Genomic DNA, 21,031 nt, shown 5'->3' on the forward strand with positions numbered 1-21,031 from the left:
CATAATATTAAAGAGTTTAGTAGTACTAAATTTAAAACTTACATAAAAAATGTACTAGTTCAGAGAGCGTACTACAGTATTCAGGAATATATGGACGATAAAGACCCATGGAGGGTTGTCGCGTAAAAACCACAGGACAGTTCTTTGGCATATTATGTAGTTAGGTAGATATAAGTTACATATTATGTAAATTTATTGACATTATTTAAAAGAGCAACTATGGAGTTTCTTGCCGATTCTTCTCCATAGATACTGCTTTCCGAATCGGTGGTAAATGTTAAAATACTATGTAATGACGATTCGAAAGTGCTACTAAATAGTATAATTGAATAAATGAATGTTTGAGTTTGAGTTTGAGTTTGAGTTTGATGATTAAACGAACAATCAAAAAAGAAGCGGTTTTGTAAGTTTAAATAGTATTTCTAGTGAATAATAGATGGCGCTTTTTTGTAAAATGTGTACAGTTTATCAAAGAATATGTATGAATATGTGTGAATGTATATATATACGTATATTTTTATGTATAAATATTGTAATTGTTACAGAAAATATTATGTGGACATATTTCTTAAATTTTATTTATTATTTGTAATTTTATTGAAGTTTAAAATTTGGAAGAATAGCGGGATTATCATAGTGACATTATTTTTCTCTTCGGTTTGTTCTTCTACTCATTGCTAGATAGCGTGAATTATTCGTAATTATTATTTCATCTACTCAGCACTAGATGGCGGTGTTTTTTATTTTAATTCATGCAGTTTCGTTACATAATTTTATTATCTTAATTTCAAGTATAAAAATAATAAATATTTATTTCATTGAATAATTATAACAATCTCTCTTTTGTTTCAATTAATTTCAGATCGGAGAGAATTTTTTTATCAGATAGGTAGTTATTATTGAATTGAAATGCGTTAAAACAACATATAAAATACACTCATAACACCAAGCCCAAGTGTGAGATTTGTCAAAAGACATTTGCTAACCAGAATAACTTAAAACGGCATATGATAATACATAGCGAAATCAAGGAATTCGTCTGTGATATATGCTCGAAACGGTTCAACCAAAAAATAACAATGCAAGCACACAGACTGACGCACATCAACTCGGCAACTTGTAATCTCTGCGACACAGTGTTTGAAGATAAAGCTGCCTTAACAGTTAACATTGCATAAAGAATCTGACGAATGCACAAGATCGATGTATTTTAAGTAAATAAGTAATAGAGATCACTCTTTTTATAAAATAAAATAATGTAATAAAATATTGATAATATTATTGCACTAAGATTATACAATTTCAACTCATTGTTATTACTTGTATTCTTCTCTTTTATTCACTTCTTATTTATTATCAAGCTTTACTCGCGACTTCTTTCAAACACAGAAACTAAACCTGAAATGATGCGGTTTTTTTTCGGGATAAGATTTTTATATAACTTCTACTATCTAGATCTAAAACTTTTACACTTAATTTGCATTTGCAAGTACCTATTTAAATATCAAATTGCATTGTTATTTGTAAGCATTAGCACCTTATCATTATTAGACCTTATTCTTAGTTAGGTGTACCTTTACATGAAGAAGAAACCTTTTGAATGGTAACGTAAATATAAAAATGGTTAGGTTAATCATTTTTTGCGATAGTAAACTGTGTATTTTCGTTTAAATAGACAGGGCATTTATGTAAAACTAATTTTAATTAACCTTATAATACATACATAAACGAATTTACTGTGTTCTTTTATAGAATGGTAGTTATTATGTACAATAAATAATAATTAATAATTTACCGTGTATACCTACATATGTTACCGGCAATCTTTGCGATGCAGCATAATATTATAAAAAAAAATTGGGTATTTAACTAGCTGTCTGGCCTGGATTCGCCACTGGTATGTCTATACATATCTAACGCGGAAATAATTTTTGTCATCGGTCCATTCGTTCTTGAGATTAGCGCGTTCCTACAAAACATACAAACTCTAATAAAAATATTTTGAACTCTTAAAGAAATAAAATAATTTATTGGGGAAGGAAGGTTAAATAAAACAATTATGTACTTAATTATAAATAAATTTTAATTCAGGTATAAAAAATCCTGCCTAGTTTTACATGCGTCTCCTTTCTCACATATCAATTATCAGCTATCTACCTAAATATATTTGTTTCAACATTCTAACAACTATAAGAATTATGGTTTTTGGTATTCGACACAATTTATATTCAAATTACTTAAAATACAATATTAATATCGCCACAGAATATACTAAATGACCTATTTATGTTGCTTCTCATAGAAAAATTAGGAAGATGTTTAAAAATTTAATAACTTTTCATTATTTTAGGATAAACAAAATAATGCAATACTTCTGATTCTAGTTTCATTTTGGGTTCAAATAAATTGGTAATTTATGTTTAAAGTTTTTTAAATACTTAATAATTAGAAGAATCTTCAGGCACAAATATATTTAAAGAAACAATTAAAAACCTCATCTATTACTATAGAACTAAAACACTAAGATCCTAGTAATAACAAACATTCTGTGATATTTCTGTACATACTTATATTAAAATTTATAAAAAGTTCGCATGTTTTCTACAAAATTGTCAGTCAAAATGTCTATCTAACTAAAGCATTACTATCTTCTATTTAGGGCCGATTTTTCAATGCTTGGATAAAACTTATCCTTCCAATAAAGTATTACACGATAATATTAAAATGTCACCCGTAAACTGTCAAAGACGGGCAATTAGAATACGTTTTTAAAATGGTAGTTTTATACATTATTCGACGAATAAGTTTTATCCAAGCATTGAAAAATCGGCTCTTATTCTATTAACTATTTATTGCTATACCTATACATTTTATTTGAGGTCTGAATTTGGCGACTAACAAGTATTACTTATCTATACAATACGCTTTGCGCTGTATACATTAGTTACTAGTGAAACAAAATTCCATTTCCGAACATAATTCGAAAATATTCTTCAACCTTCTCTAAAACCTATTTAGTACTTATTCCAAGGCATATTGTCAATCGAATGTTTTCTCAACTTGTGTTTTTTCAAATATTTAGAGTCGATAAATGCCTCACCACAAATTGTGCACACATAAGGCCTCTCACCCGTGTGAGTTCGTAAATGTACCACCAAGTTTCCTTTTAACGCAAAGAACTTCATACAAACTGAGCATCCGAACTTCTTCTCTCTTGTATGCGTTAATTGATGTGTTCTTAAGTGCGTCTTAGTTTTAAACCGTAGTGAACACAATTGGCAAGGGAACGGCCTCTCGTTTGTGTGAACTCGCTCATGCATTATCAACATCGCTTGACTCGCACATCTTTTGCCGCAGATTGTGCATTCAAACCTCTTCATTTGTTTATTACCCTTTTTATCCTCCAACCTCTCTATAATGTGCGTTTTTTCTATATGCTGGTCCAATGCTGATTCTAGCGAGAACATTTTCTTACATATGGAACATGCATAACCCAAGAGTTTTCCCAAATTCGTTGTTACTTCTTGTCTAACTGTCTTCATTAGTTCTTCTTTGACGCGATTGATTTTCGATCTTGTACATTCGTCAGATTCTTTATGCAATGTTAAGGCAGCTTTATCTTCAAACACTGTGTCACAGAGATTACAAGTTGTCGAGTTGATGTGCGTCAGTCTGTGTGTTTGCATTGTTATTTTTTGATTGAACCGTTTCGAGCATATATCACAGACGAATTCCTTGATTCCGCTATGTATTATCATATGCCGTTTTAAGTTATTCTGGTTAGCAAATGTCTTTTGACAAATCTCACACTGAGGCTTGGTGTTATGAGTGTATTTTATATGTTGGGTTAACGCATTTCGTCTCACAACTTGGTTACAGAATGGGCAAGACACTACTGGTCCTGTTGATCTATGGAGTAGTGTATGGCCAGTTAATATTTCTGCTGTTTCAAAACCTTTACCACAAAGGTTACATAAGTGTTCACCTGCTGGGTTGTGTTTGTATTGATGTTTCTCAAATTCTGCTAGATCTTCAAATTGTTCCCCACAATCACAGAGGAATGTCCCATCCTCTTGTTGCAATACAGTCGCTATTTGCCCTTCATCTGTATATTCAATAACAAATTCTGAACCATCAACTTTCAATATCTGAAACTGTGAATTATCGTCACCCTCGCACAATATAATTTCTTCTTGTGCCATATTATCGTCATTTTCATGCGATTCCTCTTGTGTTGCTGTTAAATACTTAACATTTTCGTCATTTTTAAGTAGAATAGTCTTTTCAAGACCGGATGGAGTGACGATTTTGATTAAATTTCTTGGATTGAACTCTTTGACTCCATCTGTAAGAGTAACCGTAATGGGATTGTCTTTATCATTGGTATTGTCAATTGTAATAAGTTGGTCTTCATTTGTGTCTACAATATCCAATGCATTTGCAAAATCAACTTCATTTTCATGACCTTCTTCATTTTCTAAAATAGTTTCCGGAACACTAGCTGAAACTTTTGTGTTTGATATTAAGAATGAATCGATACAGCTCTGCAAGGAATCATTTTGTATAACATACTCATTTGTATCTGCATTCTGTGAATTTGAATCTTCATTTATACAAATATTGACCTCTTCATGCTCAACTTCTTTCTTAATAGGAGCTGGAAGTGGCAGTGGTTTCTTATCATTCTTATCATCTCCATCTTTAGGGTCATCGATAACTAAGACATAATAATAATCATCATCATCCATAGGTTCTGTTTTAATTATGGATTCCAATTTCTTCATAGATTCCTTTGTTTTATCCTCATCACTCATATTTTGGTTGGAATTCATATGTTTTTCAATCTGTGATAGTAACTCATCTTTTATATCAGCAGGAATGGTATTGAGTTGTGTTTTTAATTCATTATCCATTTTTAAACATTGTTCCCTGAATTCATGAGCCGATTTCATTATTGTAAAGCAACAGTCGCACAGCCTTTGGGGTAGCCTGTCGTCTTCTGTAACCTGTAATAAAAAGTATTTCATTGTATTAATATACACATGGTAATGTGAGTCTGTTTGTCTGTGTTTAGTAACATCTAGTTTAAACATGGTAGAAAATTACATATAATTTAATTTGTACCTATATCTTTTATATGTTAAAACTATAACAATACATTATTATAATAGAAATGTATGTACAGTAAATAAAGATTTAATTTTTCAGAAAAACACATTAACTATAGAATTAGTTTTAATTAATGCAAGTTAATTACCAATTTGTTTTACTATCAATTATTATCATAATTTATGCTTAGTTATATGAATGATCATTTGTTAATTCATATCAATGAGACATAATTTTAAATGGCTTTTATACATAGTTTGTGTGTAAATATCTTAGCTGTGCTGTGTGGACGAATCATGTTAAAATTAAGTACTTCTAGCATGTTAATTAATGTGTTATTCTGGGGTATGTATATAACCTGTGTACTTGTGAAGTTTCATCCAAATCCGTTCAGTAGTTTCTACATGAAAGAGTAACAAACATCCATCCATCCATCCATACTTATAAATTTTCACATTTATAATATTAGTATGATAATTTTATTAAAATTTTAAGTTTCTTTCAACGTATAAACATAATGCAAAGGTGACCGAATGACTGACTGATCTATCAATACATAGCCTAAAATACTGGACCAAATGGGGTGAAATTTGCTGGCAGAGTTTTCATAAATTCTACTCTCAAGGGGATATATAGGGGGGGAGGGGGAGTGTAGGTTTGCACAACAGCAACATCTAGTTAAACAGATATATCTAGACCAACTTATTTCAAATTTCCTATAAGTTAAAGGTAATCCTGATGATAATGTGTATGTGTTGTTTAGACAAAATGTGTATTTATTATTATGTATGTTAACAAGAAATTTATGTGAGTATATTATATACCCTTGCATCAATTTCGGTATATACCACGCACAAAAAGTAAAGTATTGTAGGTTATGTTAATTATTAGAGAGAACATATATAATATTCTTAGTGTCTATCATGTATAATGTAATTTGAATTAAGTTATTTGAAGGTTGACAAATTAAAATATTAATAAGTGAATGGATTGTTTAATCATATTGGTCTTGTATTTTTAACTGGAGATCATATTCCTGACCTTTTTGTAAGATAATAGGAGGAATATGATGATTGTTATTCCAAATTGTAAAAATATAAATGGGCTTTTAGTTAGGTATTAAACATAACAATGTACATAGTTGTTAAATATATTATTTACCTTGTGAACTTGTTAAACCACTAAAGCAAATGATTTTATCAGCCTATATCTGTATACAAGATTTACATCTTTTTAAAATTTTAATTTTCACACTCTGGTTGAATTGATACATTGTCAATTTTGACATTATCCCTCGAATATTATTAATGAAAATTATCACATAATTAATATTTAACCATTATTACTGTAAGCTATTGAATAAGTAACCGTAATAAGCAATGGTTAGCTTAAATATGAGCATTTTACCTCAATAGATGTTGTTTCCAAAAACTTTTCTTTAATATTTTCATCGTTGTCTAATATTGACACTGTTGTGTCCGGCGAAAGACAGCATCGACATAAATTTGACCACGATTCCATTTTTGATTAGAACGTATCGTACATTACTATTCCGCCAGGAAAATCTGAAAAATATTTATATATTCGTTTAGAATCCATTGTTTTGACAGTCATTTGCTTATAATCAGAGACCACAATAAATAAACGTAGGTATCCAAAGAGTAAAAATTATCTACGGACCTTGTCCATAAAGACGATCTATTGCAATTTATAGACAAGAGAGCGTAGCAAGATGGCTGCACAACGCGGTACGAGATTCCACCGGAAATAGTGTCAACTGTCATGAAGTTGTCTCATGTTCGCATTGCGTTCGCATGGCCACAGATTATATAAAACAATTTTACGAATGTTTACCTAAATAATAAATATACAATAATCATAAAATAGATAAATGACGAATATTTAATTGTTTTTCAGTTATATAAGTTTAAAATAAAAACGAAGAGGTTCGTTTAAATTTGTGATTTATTTTTGACATAAGGTTTTTAAAATAATTTTAATCCCATCAACCCCGAGCATCAACCAGTCATCAACTCTGTGCATCAACTCTGGATGCTCTGGATTTAAGGCCATAGACAATTAGACTTCGTTCGTCGTTAATCTTTTTTGAGGTTTTTCCTAATTTGCTACAACCATAAAGCTTCCTTATAAAAACAAACTTTAGGTATTAGGTACTTAAAAAAAGTGAGTTTTGACTTTGAAATAATAATATATTCATTATTCATTCAATATCTTTTCTCTCTCTTACCTATCGATTTAAGCTATCTTTTGATTAAATTACTGGGAATTTGTTTCAGAATTAATTAATATTAATATTAAGTTGTATTGGGTTATTAATTATTTGATAGTCCAATACCTAAATAATAGTTCCAGCTCTTAAACAAAGTGCATAAGTTAGTGCCTATAAAGCAGCTCCTCCCTGCCGCGGCTCCGCCCTATTTCAATACTATTTTTGTATTATGATATTTTAACATTATTTTGTGAGACGTTTGCGCTAGCCGCAGGCAGACATGAATAAAATAGTTAAGTTTAGCAAACGTTTCAAAGCCAGAAAAGGTTTGTGTACAATTTTGGCATTAAAAGTTAGATAGGGTAGCCACTTTTTAATTTAAGAAGAAAACATAATAATGTTTCAATATTATTTTGGTAATTTGCGAGATGCTACTCGACTATTTTAAACGCAATTTATTCAGCAAGCGTGGTCAGTGGTATCTAAATTGATTTACCTGTTTTAATGATTCTGTATCAAATGGCTAAGACAGGACCGTATTACTGGGGCTTAGCTGTCTGTCGGTATGTCGGTCACCAAGTTATATTTCATAAACCGTGGTAGTTATACATTTGAAAATTTCAAAGATGACTGAATATTGCCGCTATAACAACAAATATTAAGCAACGAAATAAATATTTAAGGGGCAACATGCTGAAGATATTTTATAATTGAATAGTGGCAACCCTATACTGCGTGGGCGGTCATAATTTAAGCTCTTGGTCCAACGGAAACTGGCCCATCTTTCATCGGCCGGGTTAAGATGATTTATTTATCAACCATCTCATTAAACATTTATAAGCTTTAAGATAAATTCGCTTATATAATTATATTATAATTTTTACTTTATTTGAAAATATGAGAACTATTATTCTGGCTTTGTTAGTTTTTTATGTGAATGTAAATTGTATGAAGTTTTGGTGATTTAAAAATCGTCGATGAAATGATAATGCTGATACTGATTAACCCATTGAGCCCCGAACGGCCCGATCGGTCCACGACACAATAGATTTTCTATTGTGTCTGTGATTACGGGGCCTGAGTTAATAAAAAGGTGTAGATACACTTACATAGTTAAGATAGAATAATATGTAAAGTCCGTAGGGATCTTCCACAGCGAAATGTAGGGTTATACCCTATAGGATGAAAAATATCTCACCGCTTTTAGATAAATAAAGAATTTTCCATGGGATCGGAAATGAAGCGATAGCAGTGAATGCTTTGTAGGAGGCAGTTTATAAGATTTCGATGAGAATTTTTGTTTGTTCGTTTTAAAAGAAATTAAGTTATCACTGTCACATGTTAGTTTATTATTATAGTTGTCTTAATATATTTAACGCGCTTTTTTGTTTCCGCTGTATATTTGTATGTACATAAATTCGACTTTAACCCATTTTTAAAGATTTATTTGAATGTTTCTACACGTATCAAGGATCGGTGATAATACGAATAAATAATAATAAGTATTATGAGTATCTATATCTTATTATCCTGATAAGCAATAAAATAAAATAAGAGGTAAATAAAAAAGTATTACACTATTAAAAACATTATCCTTTTAGTGGCAGAAGAAAGCCTTGATCAATAGTTGGTTTATCTATTAGAATTTCTGCAAAACATCGAACTACATATATTTAATATAGAGGAACGGCTATAAATCAACTTACCCTACAACCTGAACGCTCCTTACATACGTTTTATTTAAAACTCTTTACTATTGGTTCTCGAACTGAAGTCACAAACTGGAATTTAGTGTGATTTTTTCAGTGATACTATACTAGGTAGTATCTGTGATGATACAGACAACGCTCTTTTTAAACTTAGAATATCTATTATATTTATTTTATTTTAAATTATTTTTACTTGACTGCTTATACATATCATTCTATTTTATTTTACAGTATACTAAGACATAAAAAGTGCGTTTCAATAATTTGAAATGCATTTTCTCTATAAAATTATAGAATAGGTACAGAGTATGTGTTTGACTTTAGCTTTTTGACAGCAGAAGCAGCATTATCTAGCGAATCAATGCAAGTCAATGCAGTATCAGAATATTTTCAATCGATTAGGAGATGTATTCTGTAATACCAGATAGTACTAAATAGTGTGTAACTACTACTGGTTTTACCTATCAGCACGTAGAAGCTTAACGTTGGACATTCCAACCCCCCTAGACAAGTGGCTTTCTATTAGCGTAAAGTTCAATAGAATAGATTATGAATGTATGAGATTGACGTTTGATTACGACGACGACAACGATTGATTACGTCAATCTCATACATTCATAATCTATTCTATTGAACTTTACGCTAATAGAAAACCACTTGTCTAGGGGGGCTGATGTACCTACTCTACAATTTTTTGGTATATATTGCATGTGGTGTTAGCCTTTAAGTAGCTGTTGCATTTATAGTTATTTTGTGTTCTTGTTTCTGTATGCTTGTGTTGTTGTAAATAACTGTTGGCTGACCTTAATAAATTAAATAAATACATTTAAGTAATGAAACTTAAATTGAAACACGTAGTAGGGGCAAGATTGCTAGGGGTAACTTTGCTTCAAGTTGATTGAATAATCCCCGCAGAGCATCCATCATCTGAATATCGGCTGTGGAATCATTTAACACTTATATGTAAAATTATTCCATTGGTTTTATATTTATAGAAGAGCTCCGGATTTGCTTATTGCTATAATGTCCTGAGAAAAAGGGATGTTTGTGATTCTAGAGTCATCGAATAAAACAAATAAATATGTCTGGGCTTTTATATTCATATATTCATAGAGTCAATAGAAATATGATATGAAAATTATGGATAGATAAGTAAAAGTTATCATTGCTTTTTACATACAAAATCTATCTTTATTATCTACCTAGTATCTATGCAGAAATATTTCATCTGTAGTATACATAAACATACATAATTCTATCAAAGAAGCTGGTCGTAGCTTATTACAATACATAATTAAGGTACTGGAAGACGGGCACTTTAAAACCTCTTACAACTGCAAATCCTGCATGTATAAAAAACGCTCGTAAAATTTCATTAGATCAAAGCCTGAGCTCCAGTATTGATTATCATCAAGAGAAGTGAGAACAGCGCTAAGCATCCACTAAGATAAGTAATGCAGGCTCATTTATATGCAAATTAGTGCCAATGGGCCATTATTCTATTGATTGCCGTGATAGGCCACGTTTTGTAACTATAGATGGCTTTAAGCTGACGATTTGTTGGCTTTTGGAAGTAAAATACGTTTTTAGAAGGGAAAAGTGAACTACAGGATAGTGTTTCAATATTTTTTTTATTTTATTATGGTCATGTAGAGAAAAATAGGCCTTGAACAAGGTACAAAGGCCTTCTCTATCTTTGAGAGGTTGTGAATTAATAATGCTGAGTAAAATAAGTCTTGAGCAGGGAAAAGTATCAAGCATCGTATCTTCTTGTAAGGTACATAGGACAGTCAATAAAGTTTCAATCATTTTTATTACAATTAATAAGGTCATGAAGAGTAAAAACATCTTGAGCGGGGTTAAAAAGTTCGTACCGTGTTCTCTTATTAGGTACTGGTAAGTACAGTTTCACATTTTTTACTGTACGTTTAATAAGGTTATGCATTTTGTGCTAGTAGAAGGTAGATAGAGAAAAGTTCTAATTACTTTCTCTCCCGGAACCTTGGGAGTAATTTACTTAACCAGTAGAAAGTTAGATTGTAAAGGGAGTGATCGGATAAAGTTTATTTATCTACCTGTTCATGATTGTTTCTTTTACTGATCATAGTTTTCTTAACTGATATCTTTAATACAGGTTACCTACTCGGTAATTTAACAAAGATGCCATAGTCTCGAACCGTAAATCTTAATATATATAAATCTCGTGTCACAATGTTTGTCCTCAATGAACTCCTAAACCACTTAACCGATTATAATAAAATTCGCACACTATGTGCAATTCGATCCAACTTGAGAGATAGGATAGGTTTTATCCCGGAAATCCCACGGGAAAGGGAACTATGCGGGGTTTTCTGTGAAAACGCGGGCGAATCCGCGGGCGGAAAGCTAGTTGATATATACCTATCATTATATAATTACCACCTAAATGTATTTAGCTCTAAGGTTAGGTTAAGTTTGATTGAATAAACGAATTTGAATTTAAACGAATTTTCTTTTTTTGATAAGATGTTGTGACATGTCTATGTTCCGTGTAAAATTAATTGTAAATAAATAATATTGTTGTTAACTTCTTTCTTTCTTTGACCATACAAATCAAACAAAACTAAATTAAATATACATACGTATCAGAAAGTTATTATAATATGTTTTATTAGTTTTTTGACGACGCGGTTGGCGCAGTGGTAAAGTAACTGCCTACTGAGCCGACGGTCCCGGGTTCGATCCCCGGTCAGGGCAAATATTTATGTGATGAACTCAATTATTTGTTCTTGGGTCTGGGTGTTATTATCTATATAATTATGTATTTATTAAATATTATATTTATCGTCGCCTAGTACCCACAACACAAGCCTTAATTGAGCTTACTGTGGGACTAGGTCGATTTGTGTAATAATGTCCTATAATATTTATTTATTTATTTATTTATTGTAAATTTTTGTAGCCTCAAATGCAACTCATACACATTTGATTTCTACTCATTTCATGTATCATACCTACATGTTATCAAATATAGAGTCAGAAAATAATATTGCTACAAAGAAAATATATAATGGATTTTGTATCTGTTTACTCCATTCTTCCTACGTCTACGTCCCTTCGTTGTGACTAGGCAGCGCACAGCGATGTCTTTTCAATAAAGAAAAGAAAACAATATAAAATCCATCAAATGCTTACATCGGCGCGGGTATCTTTTTAAATTGAAAACACCTAAAAAGGGAAAATGAAAATTCGTCTAGGCGCAAAAAACGCTAAAGATGAATATCACAGCGACCGTGAAAAATTGTATTTTAGTCAGAAAATGAATTCATTAATCTCACCCTGTCAACGTTGGGAATGATATTAAAATTGCCTTGTTATAATATATATACACATAGGATTATATAATTTCTTAGTCCTGATATAGCTGCTACCTTTTTTATAGTGGGGAAATCTTCCAAAGATACCCACGGCCCCCGGGGAAGTAGCCGTGGGTTATGTCGGATTCTTACCGACTAAAACCCCACTGTGTTCCGTCGAGCCGCTTTAATGATGGGTCCGAGGGTATTGGTTGGAATTCTTCCGCGACATATAGCTGCTACCTATACCTTCATAGTTCATGGTATTGAACAAAATAGCGCCTCTGTTTTATTAGTTGTTTTTAAATTCAAATTATTTAGGTACATTTCTTTCGTTCTTTAATTCGTGTAAACCACAGGTGTAAACTGTTATATTTTTTTATTTATTCAATTTAATTAAAAATTCAATAGTTTTTCATACATGGGATTAAACAAAGCTATTAAAATAGGACTTATCCTGTATGTAGAGTAATTATAAGGTCCATTATCACTACATAGTATAAAACAAAGTCGCTTTCTCTGTCCCTATGTCACTATGTCCCTTTGTATGCTTAAATCTTTAAAACTACGCAACGGATTTTTATGCGGTTTTTTTAAATAGATAAAGTGATTCAATAGGAAGGTTTTAGTATATAATTTATTAGGTTTTAGACAAAGCGGGCGAAGCCGCGGGCGGTAAGCTAGTAATATATAAGATGACAAATGTGTATCTTGCATGAACTTAGGTGAGCTTTATGGATATCGTAATATGGAGCATTTATAATATGAGAATACTATTATAAATGCCTTTATATGATAATACTTGATGCATTAATATGTCTCAAGTCCTTAAAAACGGTTAAACGAATTAATTATGAAACGCAAAATGACATAGCGCCTCTCTGTAAGGACGGAGGGTCTTACATAAGACTATAATAGTCAGGTGCGAGCATCAATTGACCCTACATAATCGACAAGCGATTATCACTTGCTCAGTATACATTGCTCCTTTTGATAACATATTCTTCTTATAAATAGTTCACAGGAGGCAATGTATTGCGAACGAAGATATAATTTCTTATTGTTAAAGATCAAATTCTTAATATTGATGTAGGGTCATATTTCAGTGTAATAGCATTTACTGTAACTTTATCCCAATTAGTAAGGAAGTGGTGGTCAATTACAACCTTTAACTATGTTCAGTAATGCGTTGTACCATACATATTTTGTACTAGTCGATAGCCCCGGTTTCATCTGCGCTGGCCTAATAAAAAAAGTTACAAAAGATATAAGTAGCCTGTCTTACAGGAATTAACTTTTTTTCAATTTGTGAAATCCTGTCAATCTCGTTATGATCCATTGAAATGTTACATTTTTTAGGCCTGACCTTGAGTTTTTTAGAGGACGCAATTTTATTTTTTTGATGTGTAGGGGGGGTCAGTGTGAAGCTAAAACCAAGTTTGTGGGGTCGCCACCCTTGTCCCATGGCCGCCATCTTGAAAATAGCGGTTGAAATGGTTTTAACGATATATCTCTTAAACTATTTATCTGATAATAAAACAATGTTAACATTATTTGTTGCAAATTAAATTCTCTACAACTTTGATTCAGTAACTTTTTGTCGTAGAACTATAAATAAAAAAGTTATAAGTGAAAATGTTCAGAAATTAGAGATGTTTATATTTTTCAATAAAACTTTTTTTTTATAAGTTTACGAAGAAATTATATCAGACCATTTTTGTAGATTGTTTTTCGTAGAACAACTTTTATATACAACATTTTTTCATTACGTCAATAGCTAAGGTTTTACAGCGATCAGAAGTGAGTAGGTACTATTTTTCAGTAGTAACTATACATAATAAATTGGCTATTGGCTCTTTTCCCAGACTCCACAACAATGGAAGCACACTGCAGAACATTTCAGCCCTGCTTTTCGACGTAAAAAAAACGCACTTCCAGACTCTACCTCCTGGGTTGTGGGGAAAAGATTCAATAATTAATTATTAATAATATTGTAAAATTAATTATTAAAAATATTATTATAACAAAAATAAAATAATTACTGGTGACAAATTATTATTAGTACACACATAATATATCGTATTCTGTATAGTAAAGAGTACTTAAAATAGTACTCACTTCGGATGGCTGTAAAACCTTAGCTATTTACTTAATGAAAAAATGTTGTAAATAAAAGTTGTTCTACGAAAAACAATCTACAAAAATGGTCTGATATAATTTCTTCGTAAACTTATAAAAAAAAAGTTTTATTGAAAAATATAAACATCTCTAATTTCTGAACATTTTCACTTATAACTTTTTTGTTTATAGTTCTACGACAAAAAGTTACTGAACCTAAGTTGTAGAGAATTTAATTTGCAACGAATAATGTTAACATTGTTTTATTATCAGATAAATTATAGTTTAAGTGATATATCGTAAAAACCATTTCAATCGCTATTTTCAAGATGGCGGCCGTGGGACAAGGGTGGCGACCCCACAAACTTGGTGATAGCTTCACACTGACCCCCCCTACACATCAAAAAAATAAAATTGCGTCCTCTAAAAAATGCGACCCCAAATGTAACTTTTCAATGGACCATTATTGATTTTATCTATTTAAACAAACAAAGAAAGAGACAAAATATCTCAATTGTAGTTAAGTCTCAATGTATCATTATTACTACTAAGAGCAATCTCTTAAATTTTTAATACGCATAAGAAAAATTCACCAAATAATATATCTAATAAACTCTACTTCCTAATAAATATTGAATTCTTGGGAGTTGTCACGGATAGTCCTACATTTTACGACCTATGGCCGGTGCTAACATCTAGGATATTATGGGTATAGTACGAGATCCGGCTGCAGGATCAGTGCGTTCATCGGTTTTTTGCTGAAAACCGAATTTTTATGTATATTTATAATTAGGAGAATATATATCGACTAGGTTGCCAGTCAAAATTTGGCCGCAAGCATGTTTAATTAAAATTTTTCTAATCGATTTTTGGGAAAAAAATTCGTTCACTTGTTTTTTGAATAAAATGTAGTCTACATCACGTCAAATGATATAAAAATTCTAAAAAATCACGGTTGCCGCTTTTCACCTGGCCGCAACATCTTGGCAGCCTGGTGCAAACAGGTATGATTTCGATTTATTTTTACGTTCATAACGCACATTTATGAATCATATATCAAATTAAAGCTATTTTTTTTTCTATTTATTATCATATATGGTTGCCTAATTAAATCCGGCCGCAAATAAGGGTTGCTGGCTTATAAAAATTATAAATAAAGGATTAGTGCATTCATCGGTTTTTTGCTGAAAACCAAATTTTTATGTAACTATATGTATTTATAATTAGGAGAATATATATCGACTAGGTTGCCAGTCAAAATTTGGCCGCAAGCTTGTTTACACACAACCTTAAATATTCAACATCTTTAACAGCCGGCAACCCTTATTTGCGGCCGGATTTAATTAGGCAACCATATATGATAAAAAATATAAAAAAATTAGCTTTAATTTGATATATGATTCATAAATGTGCGTTATGAACGTAAAAATGAATCGAAATCATACCTGTTTGCACCAGGCTGCCAAGATGTTGCGGTCAGGTGAAAAGCGGCAACCGTGATTTTTTAGAATTTTTATATCATTTGACGTGATGTAGACTACATTTTATTCAAAAAACAAGTGAACGATTTTTTTTCCCAAAAACCGATTAGAAAAATTTTAATTAAACATGCTTGCGACCAAATTTTGACTGCCAACCTAGTCGAAATATATTCTCCTAATTATAAATATACATAAAAATTCGGTTTTCAGCAAAAAACGATGAACGCACTAATCCTATATTTATAATTTTTAAAAGCCAGCAACCCTTATTTGCGGCGGGATTTAATTAGGCAACCATATATGATAATAAATAGAAAAAAATTAGCTTAAATTTGATATATGATTCATAAATGTGCGTTATGAACGTAAAAATAAATCGAAATCATACCTGTTTGCACCAGGCTGCCAAGATGTTGCGGCCAGGTGAAAAGCGGCAACCGTGATTTTTTAGAATTTTTATATCATTTGACGTGATGTAGACTACATTTTATTCAAAAAACAAGTGAACGAATTTTTTTCCCAAAAATCGATTAGAAAAATTTTAATTAAACATGCTTGCGGCCAAATTTTGACTGGCAACCTAGTCGATATATATTCTCCTAATTATAAATATACATAAAAATTCGGTTTTCAGCAAAAAACCGATGAGCGCACTGATCCTGCGGTGGGATCTTAGACTAGTAGTATGCACTAATATCATAAATGTGTGATATTGTGAGAATAAATGGATAGATGTTTGGATGTATGTATGTTCATATTTAGTACATGGAAACATTGAATACTGCTATTATAATTGAACTACCCCTACCAAGTATTATAACCATATTATAACGATATAGGTACGTTTTCAAAATAGTTAGGCTCATATTTGAAGTGCGCAAATTAAAGCTTTATAATATCATGAAATATCATAATACATAATCACGAAGACGTCAACTAATCTTATCTTAATATGTATATATAAATCTCGTGTCACAATGTTTGTCCTCAATGGACTCCTAAACCACTTAACCGATTATAATAAAATTCGCACACCATGTGCAGTTCGATCCAACTTGAGAGATAGGATAGTTTAAACATGTAGGTACCTACCACGGGCGAAGCCGGGGCGGACCGCTAGTGTATTATAAGGAGTGAGCCGATTACCATAATTCGTGTATAATTTCAAACCCTAGCTGCTAACAAGGTATTACAAAGACTTTATAACACAATATGACACGACTTTTCAGACTATAATGCTTTTGATGAAACAACGAGGCAGTTACATTTGTATTATACCTACCTATGTATTACGGCGATGAAAGGCCTTATTCGAATAAGCCTATTCTTAGCTTATAGGATTTAAGTTTAGGTTTATACATAACAATATCTAGTATATAATGGGTTGCGCTTGCATTTATAATATACATATACTGTATACATAATATCATTATTAAACACTAGCTGAGCTTCGCGGTTTCCCCCGCGTGGTTCCGCTCCTGTAATGATATATTATAACCTATAGCCTCGCTAAATAGGCTATATAGCACCGAAATAATTTTTCAAATCGGACCAGTAGTTCCTGAGATTTGCGCGTTCAAACAAACAAACTCTTCAGCTTTAGAATATTAGTATAGATTTCAATGTCATTTACGTATAAACTCAAACTGAGATTAAAGCAAGACGTAGGTATGTTACGTTTATTCAAAAACTGTTGAATGCATTATTATGAAAGTTTGGACAGAGATGGTTAACACAGCATAATATATATTATTATCTTGAGCTTACCTGGATGTTTCTAGCATGCTTTATAAAATAACATTATTCTGTTATCATATTTTAAAGTGCAGTTTGTTTTAATAATCACCAAAAACAAGATCAAAACAATAATGTTTTTTACTTGCATATAATTTTGTGCAGCAAAAAGATCCGTAATTAATATTTATGGATGATGCATTACTAAAAAAGTTTTTGTCACCCACTATACATTAATCTTACATTAATACCTTATAAATATTTAAATATAGATTTGTAGCCGTGCTTAATTAATATTTAATCCATTTCGCTAGTAATTTAATTCAAACATGCGATCGGGATAGACATATGATCTCATGTGGGTGGGAGCGAGAGATAAAATGTTGCAGAGTTGCGAAATGTGATGTTCACAGTTGGCTTGCGAACCGCACAAAGACTCGGGGTCGCGGGAAAAATTTTAGGGAGTTCTCCCCGATTGTGGGGAGTTTTTGTCATGACTATAATTGGAAATGCAATACAAATTTATACTTTTACTCAGTCACACAGTAAAATTTTGAAATTTGGCTTATACTTATATACCTTTTATAATTTGGTGCATGATCATATTATATTGATAATATATTATATATACTTTCATCGTGTGAGAATTCTAATGAAAGTAGTGAATAGAAGTCGATTATTTTGTAAAATGTACTTGAATAAGTTTATTATAATTTTTATGAAAGTACACATTTATATATTGAGAGATCTCAACAAAGGAAAACAATGAATAATATGCAAAACTATCAAATACATAATATCACATATAATATGGGTTTCCAAGATAGAGTTGGTATAAATTAATTATTTACAAAAACGCACCAAAAAACCAATACATATAAAATGAGTTAGTATTAAACGAATGGAAAGATAATGAACTAAATTAAAATGTAAATGTAAAATATTTCATTTTATATTTATTTAATAATACAAAAAAGAATGCATCTATACTCAACACATTTCTTTATTCCGTAACATTTGCCAGGGAGATTACATTTATGACACTGGCAACATTTAGGGAGTATAGACTGTGCTCTCCCGCCCGTTTCAAGCACGTTCCATTTCACATTTCAGTCCAAAGAGTTTCAGTCGTTCGGTAACCGTCGGGCGGGAGACTATATTCCCCCAATTCCAATTTTAAACAATCGAATTTTATTCGATTATAGAACGATCGTGTGAAAAACATTAGCTTTAACGTTGTACAATCTATATTTTTATTGAATGAAAAAAGGTTAGTGCTCAAATAGAGAATTAATTAAAAATAGTGTGTTCGCATCGCTGATAGAGCGTCAGGTGAGTTCCAGCATTTAAAATTTATGAATGTTTTTGCTTATGAAGAGTCTTTTTGGTGCAACTTTCAAATGAAAAATTAATTTTTGAAGAGTTGTTCAGCTGTTACGCTTTAATTGCTTTTAGTTTAATTATCTTAACGATTTTAGTGTGCGTTATATGAATAAAAATTACATATTTTATTGTTTGATTGGATATAAATTGAATTCGAAATTTAAATTTAAATATATTTAATTTATATTATGTCAATACAAAATATGATGCCTCCTTATTTTTTTTTATAATTATTATAAACATTCAAAGCCTAAACTAGAGAAATAAAACCATTTTAACGAGAAAAAATATCTATATTTTCTAGATATGCCTTTGAATACAAATGAAACAATACTCATGTTTATAAGAATGTCGAGTGATGCTGGACGAAAGATTTATGCAGTGCCATTACCATATTGCTGTGTCTATTATTTAGAGAGCAAACTCTATAGTAAATGTCTATGTATAATTTACTGTGAATTTACTGTATGTTAAATGTCGATATCCTTGTTTTGCTGATTTCCTAGTACAAATAGTCTACTCGGTACAGGGATTATGAAAAAAGTCTTGGTGGATAGATACAATTTAAACAATAAATATTTTAATGATATAATTAATATAAATAAACGAAATAATATCCATGAATTATGTTTTCACACACGAAACGATGTACTGATTCGGATGAAATTTAATATTCCGATAATTATGTACTATTTATGCCAATACTTGTCAAGGATATTATATCGATACAAAAAAGGTAAAAGAGCTCTATACCTAATTATTTCTAGTACCAGTTAAGTATCTTAGTGATAATGCCGCCTAATAAGATGTACTATGTTTATAAAATTGTAATAATATTAGAGTTAGTAAATAAATATATCAGTAATTGACCATATTATGATCACAAAATTCTAACTTTAAATAATAAACTCAAAATTATTAAAGTACCTATATATACATTTTCTAAAAGACAAAAACAAAATAACACATTCTTTTGCCATTATTCTGGTAATAAAATATTTCTTAAGGGATTCAAATCTTGATATATTTATAGCTATTCTTGTATTTTCTGTTAGCTAATATTCTGATTTAGTGATGAATATATTTTATTATCTACTAGCGGTCCGCCCCGGCTTCGCTATTTACGTTTTCCGGGATAAAATATAGCCTATACGGATTCGGAAGAATCCCTCTAAGTAATGGTAAAAGAAATTTTGAAATCGGTCCAGTAGTTTTTGAGCCTATTCAATACACACATACAAAAATAAAAAGGTTTCCTCATTATAATATTAGTATAGATATCTCAATTATGAAGAAATATAAAGAAATTACTCATGATGCGCGTTTTTAACAAACAAACATAAACGTAATTTTAAAATAAATAAAAATAAACACGGTAAAAACAATGATGTTAAAAGCATAGATTTAAATTCACTTCCCAAATCGGTAGGTATATAAAGCTTATCCTGGGATCACATTCTTTTGGGTATCATTTAAGCTATCACCAATTTAATTACTTTTGTGTTTCTTAAATAATAGGGTTTGTCCTCAAAATAGTAGATCTGTCACCAAAATGTAGTCACCAAACAATGCAAAATCAGTTCCACAATAAATCACCTAAAATCCTGAAATATAAGGTCTAGTACCAAATAAATGTTTTTGTATGTATTATAATAGGTGTGTCCTAATAATTATTTAAACAAACTAATTTAAAGAGATCACCAATAAATCATATTATGTTACTAGAAAATTGCATTAAGTTCAAATAAAAAAAAAAAACCGGCCAAGTGCGAGTCGGGCTCGCGCACAAAGGGTTCCGTAGCAGCAAATATAATAAATTACAGTTAAATCAACCTATCTCAAAAACTATAAGAGATACTTTGATCAAACCAAAAATCGTTGAAAGAGTTAATTAGCATGCATCACCTCTATTTTTTTTAGAATTTTATACCC

General features: G+C 30.9%; 2 protein-coding genes across 3 annotated transcripts in view; one reads left to right on the forward strand and one right to left on the reverse strand.

Moving 5' to 3' along the window:
- Positions 1–2,065: 2,065 nt before the first annotated feature.
- Positions 2,066–6,877, reverse strand: LOC149897730 (uncharacterized). 2 transcript variants are annotated; one of them, XM_090116282.1, is made up of 3 exons: positions 6,790–6,877; positions 6,517–6,674; positions 2,066–5,006 (listed from the first exon to the last, which is right to left on the reverse strand). In XM_090116282.1, the coding sequence occupies exons 2-3, from the start codon at positions 6,628–6,630 to the stop codon at positions 3,015–3,017; spliced, it is 2,106 nt and encodes a 701-aa protein (XP_089972408.1). In that variant the 5' UTR covers positions 6,631–6,674; positions 6,790–6,877; the 3' UTR covers positions 2,066–3,014. The 2 variants fall into 2 exon arrangements, with proteins under 2 accessions (XP_089972408.1, XP_089972409.1); XM_090116283.1 differs by lacking the exon at positions 6,790–6,877 and having other exon boundaries at positions 6,517–6,761.
- An 11,985-nt stretch (positions 6,878–18,862) lies between these two features.
- The window catches only part of Dpp10 (Dipeptidyl peptidase 10), a 139,599-nt gene continuing 137,430 nt past the window's right edge, over positions 18,863–21,031 (forward strand). The window contains exon 1 of the mRNA XM_090116156.1: positions 18,863–19,048. The gene's annotated coding sequence lies outside the window, so the exon portion shown is untranslated. The remainder of the gene's footprint in view (positions 19,049–21,031) is intronic.

The sequence above is a fragment of the Colias eurytheme genome, chromosome 25, assembly GCF_061535395.1.
Source record: "Colias eurytheme isolate Ceu_HAF_F1 chromosome 25, ilColEury1 Martin Lab GWU primary, whole genome shotgun sequence".
Classification (NCBI taxonomy): domain Eukaryota; kingdom Metazoa; phylum Arthropoda; class Insecta; order Lepidoptera; family Pieridae; genus Colias; species Colias eurytheme.

Excerpts from the sequence above, each read along its gene's own strand:
- LOC149897730 (XM_090116282.1), bottom strand. The coding sequence starts at position 6,630 with ATGGAATCGTGGTCAAATTTATGTCGATGCTGTCTTTCGCCGGACACA. Across the intron at positions 5,007-6,516 it reads TGGAAACAACATCTATTGAG|GTTACAGAAGACGACAGGCT; the intron begins GTAAAATGCTCA and ends TTTTTATTACAG.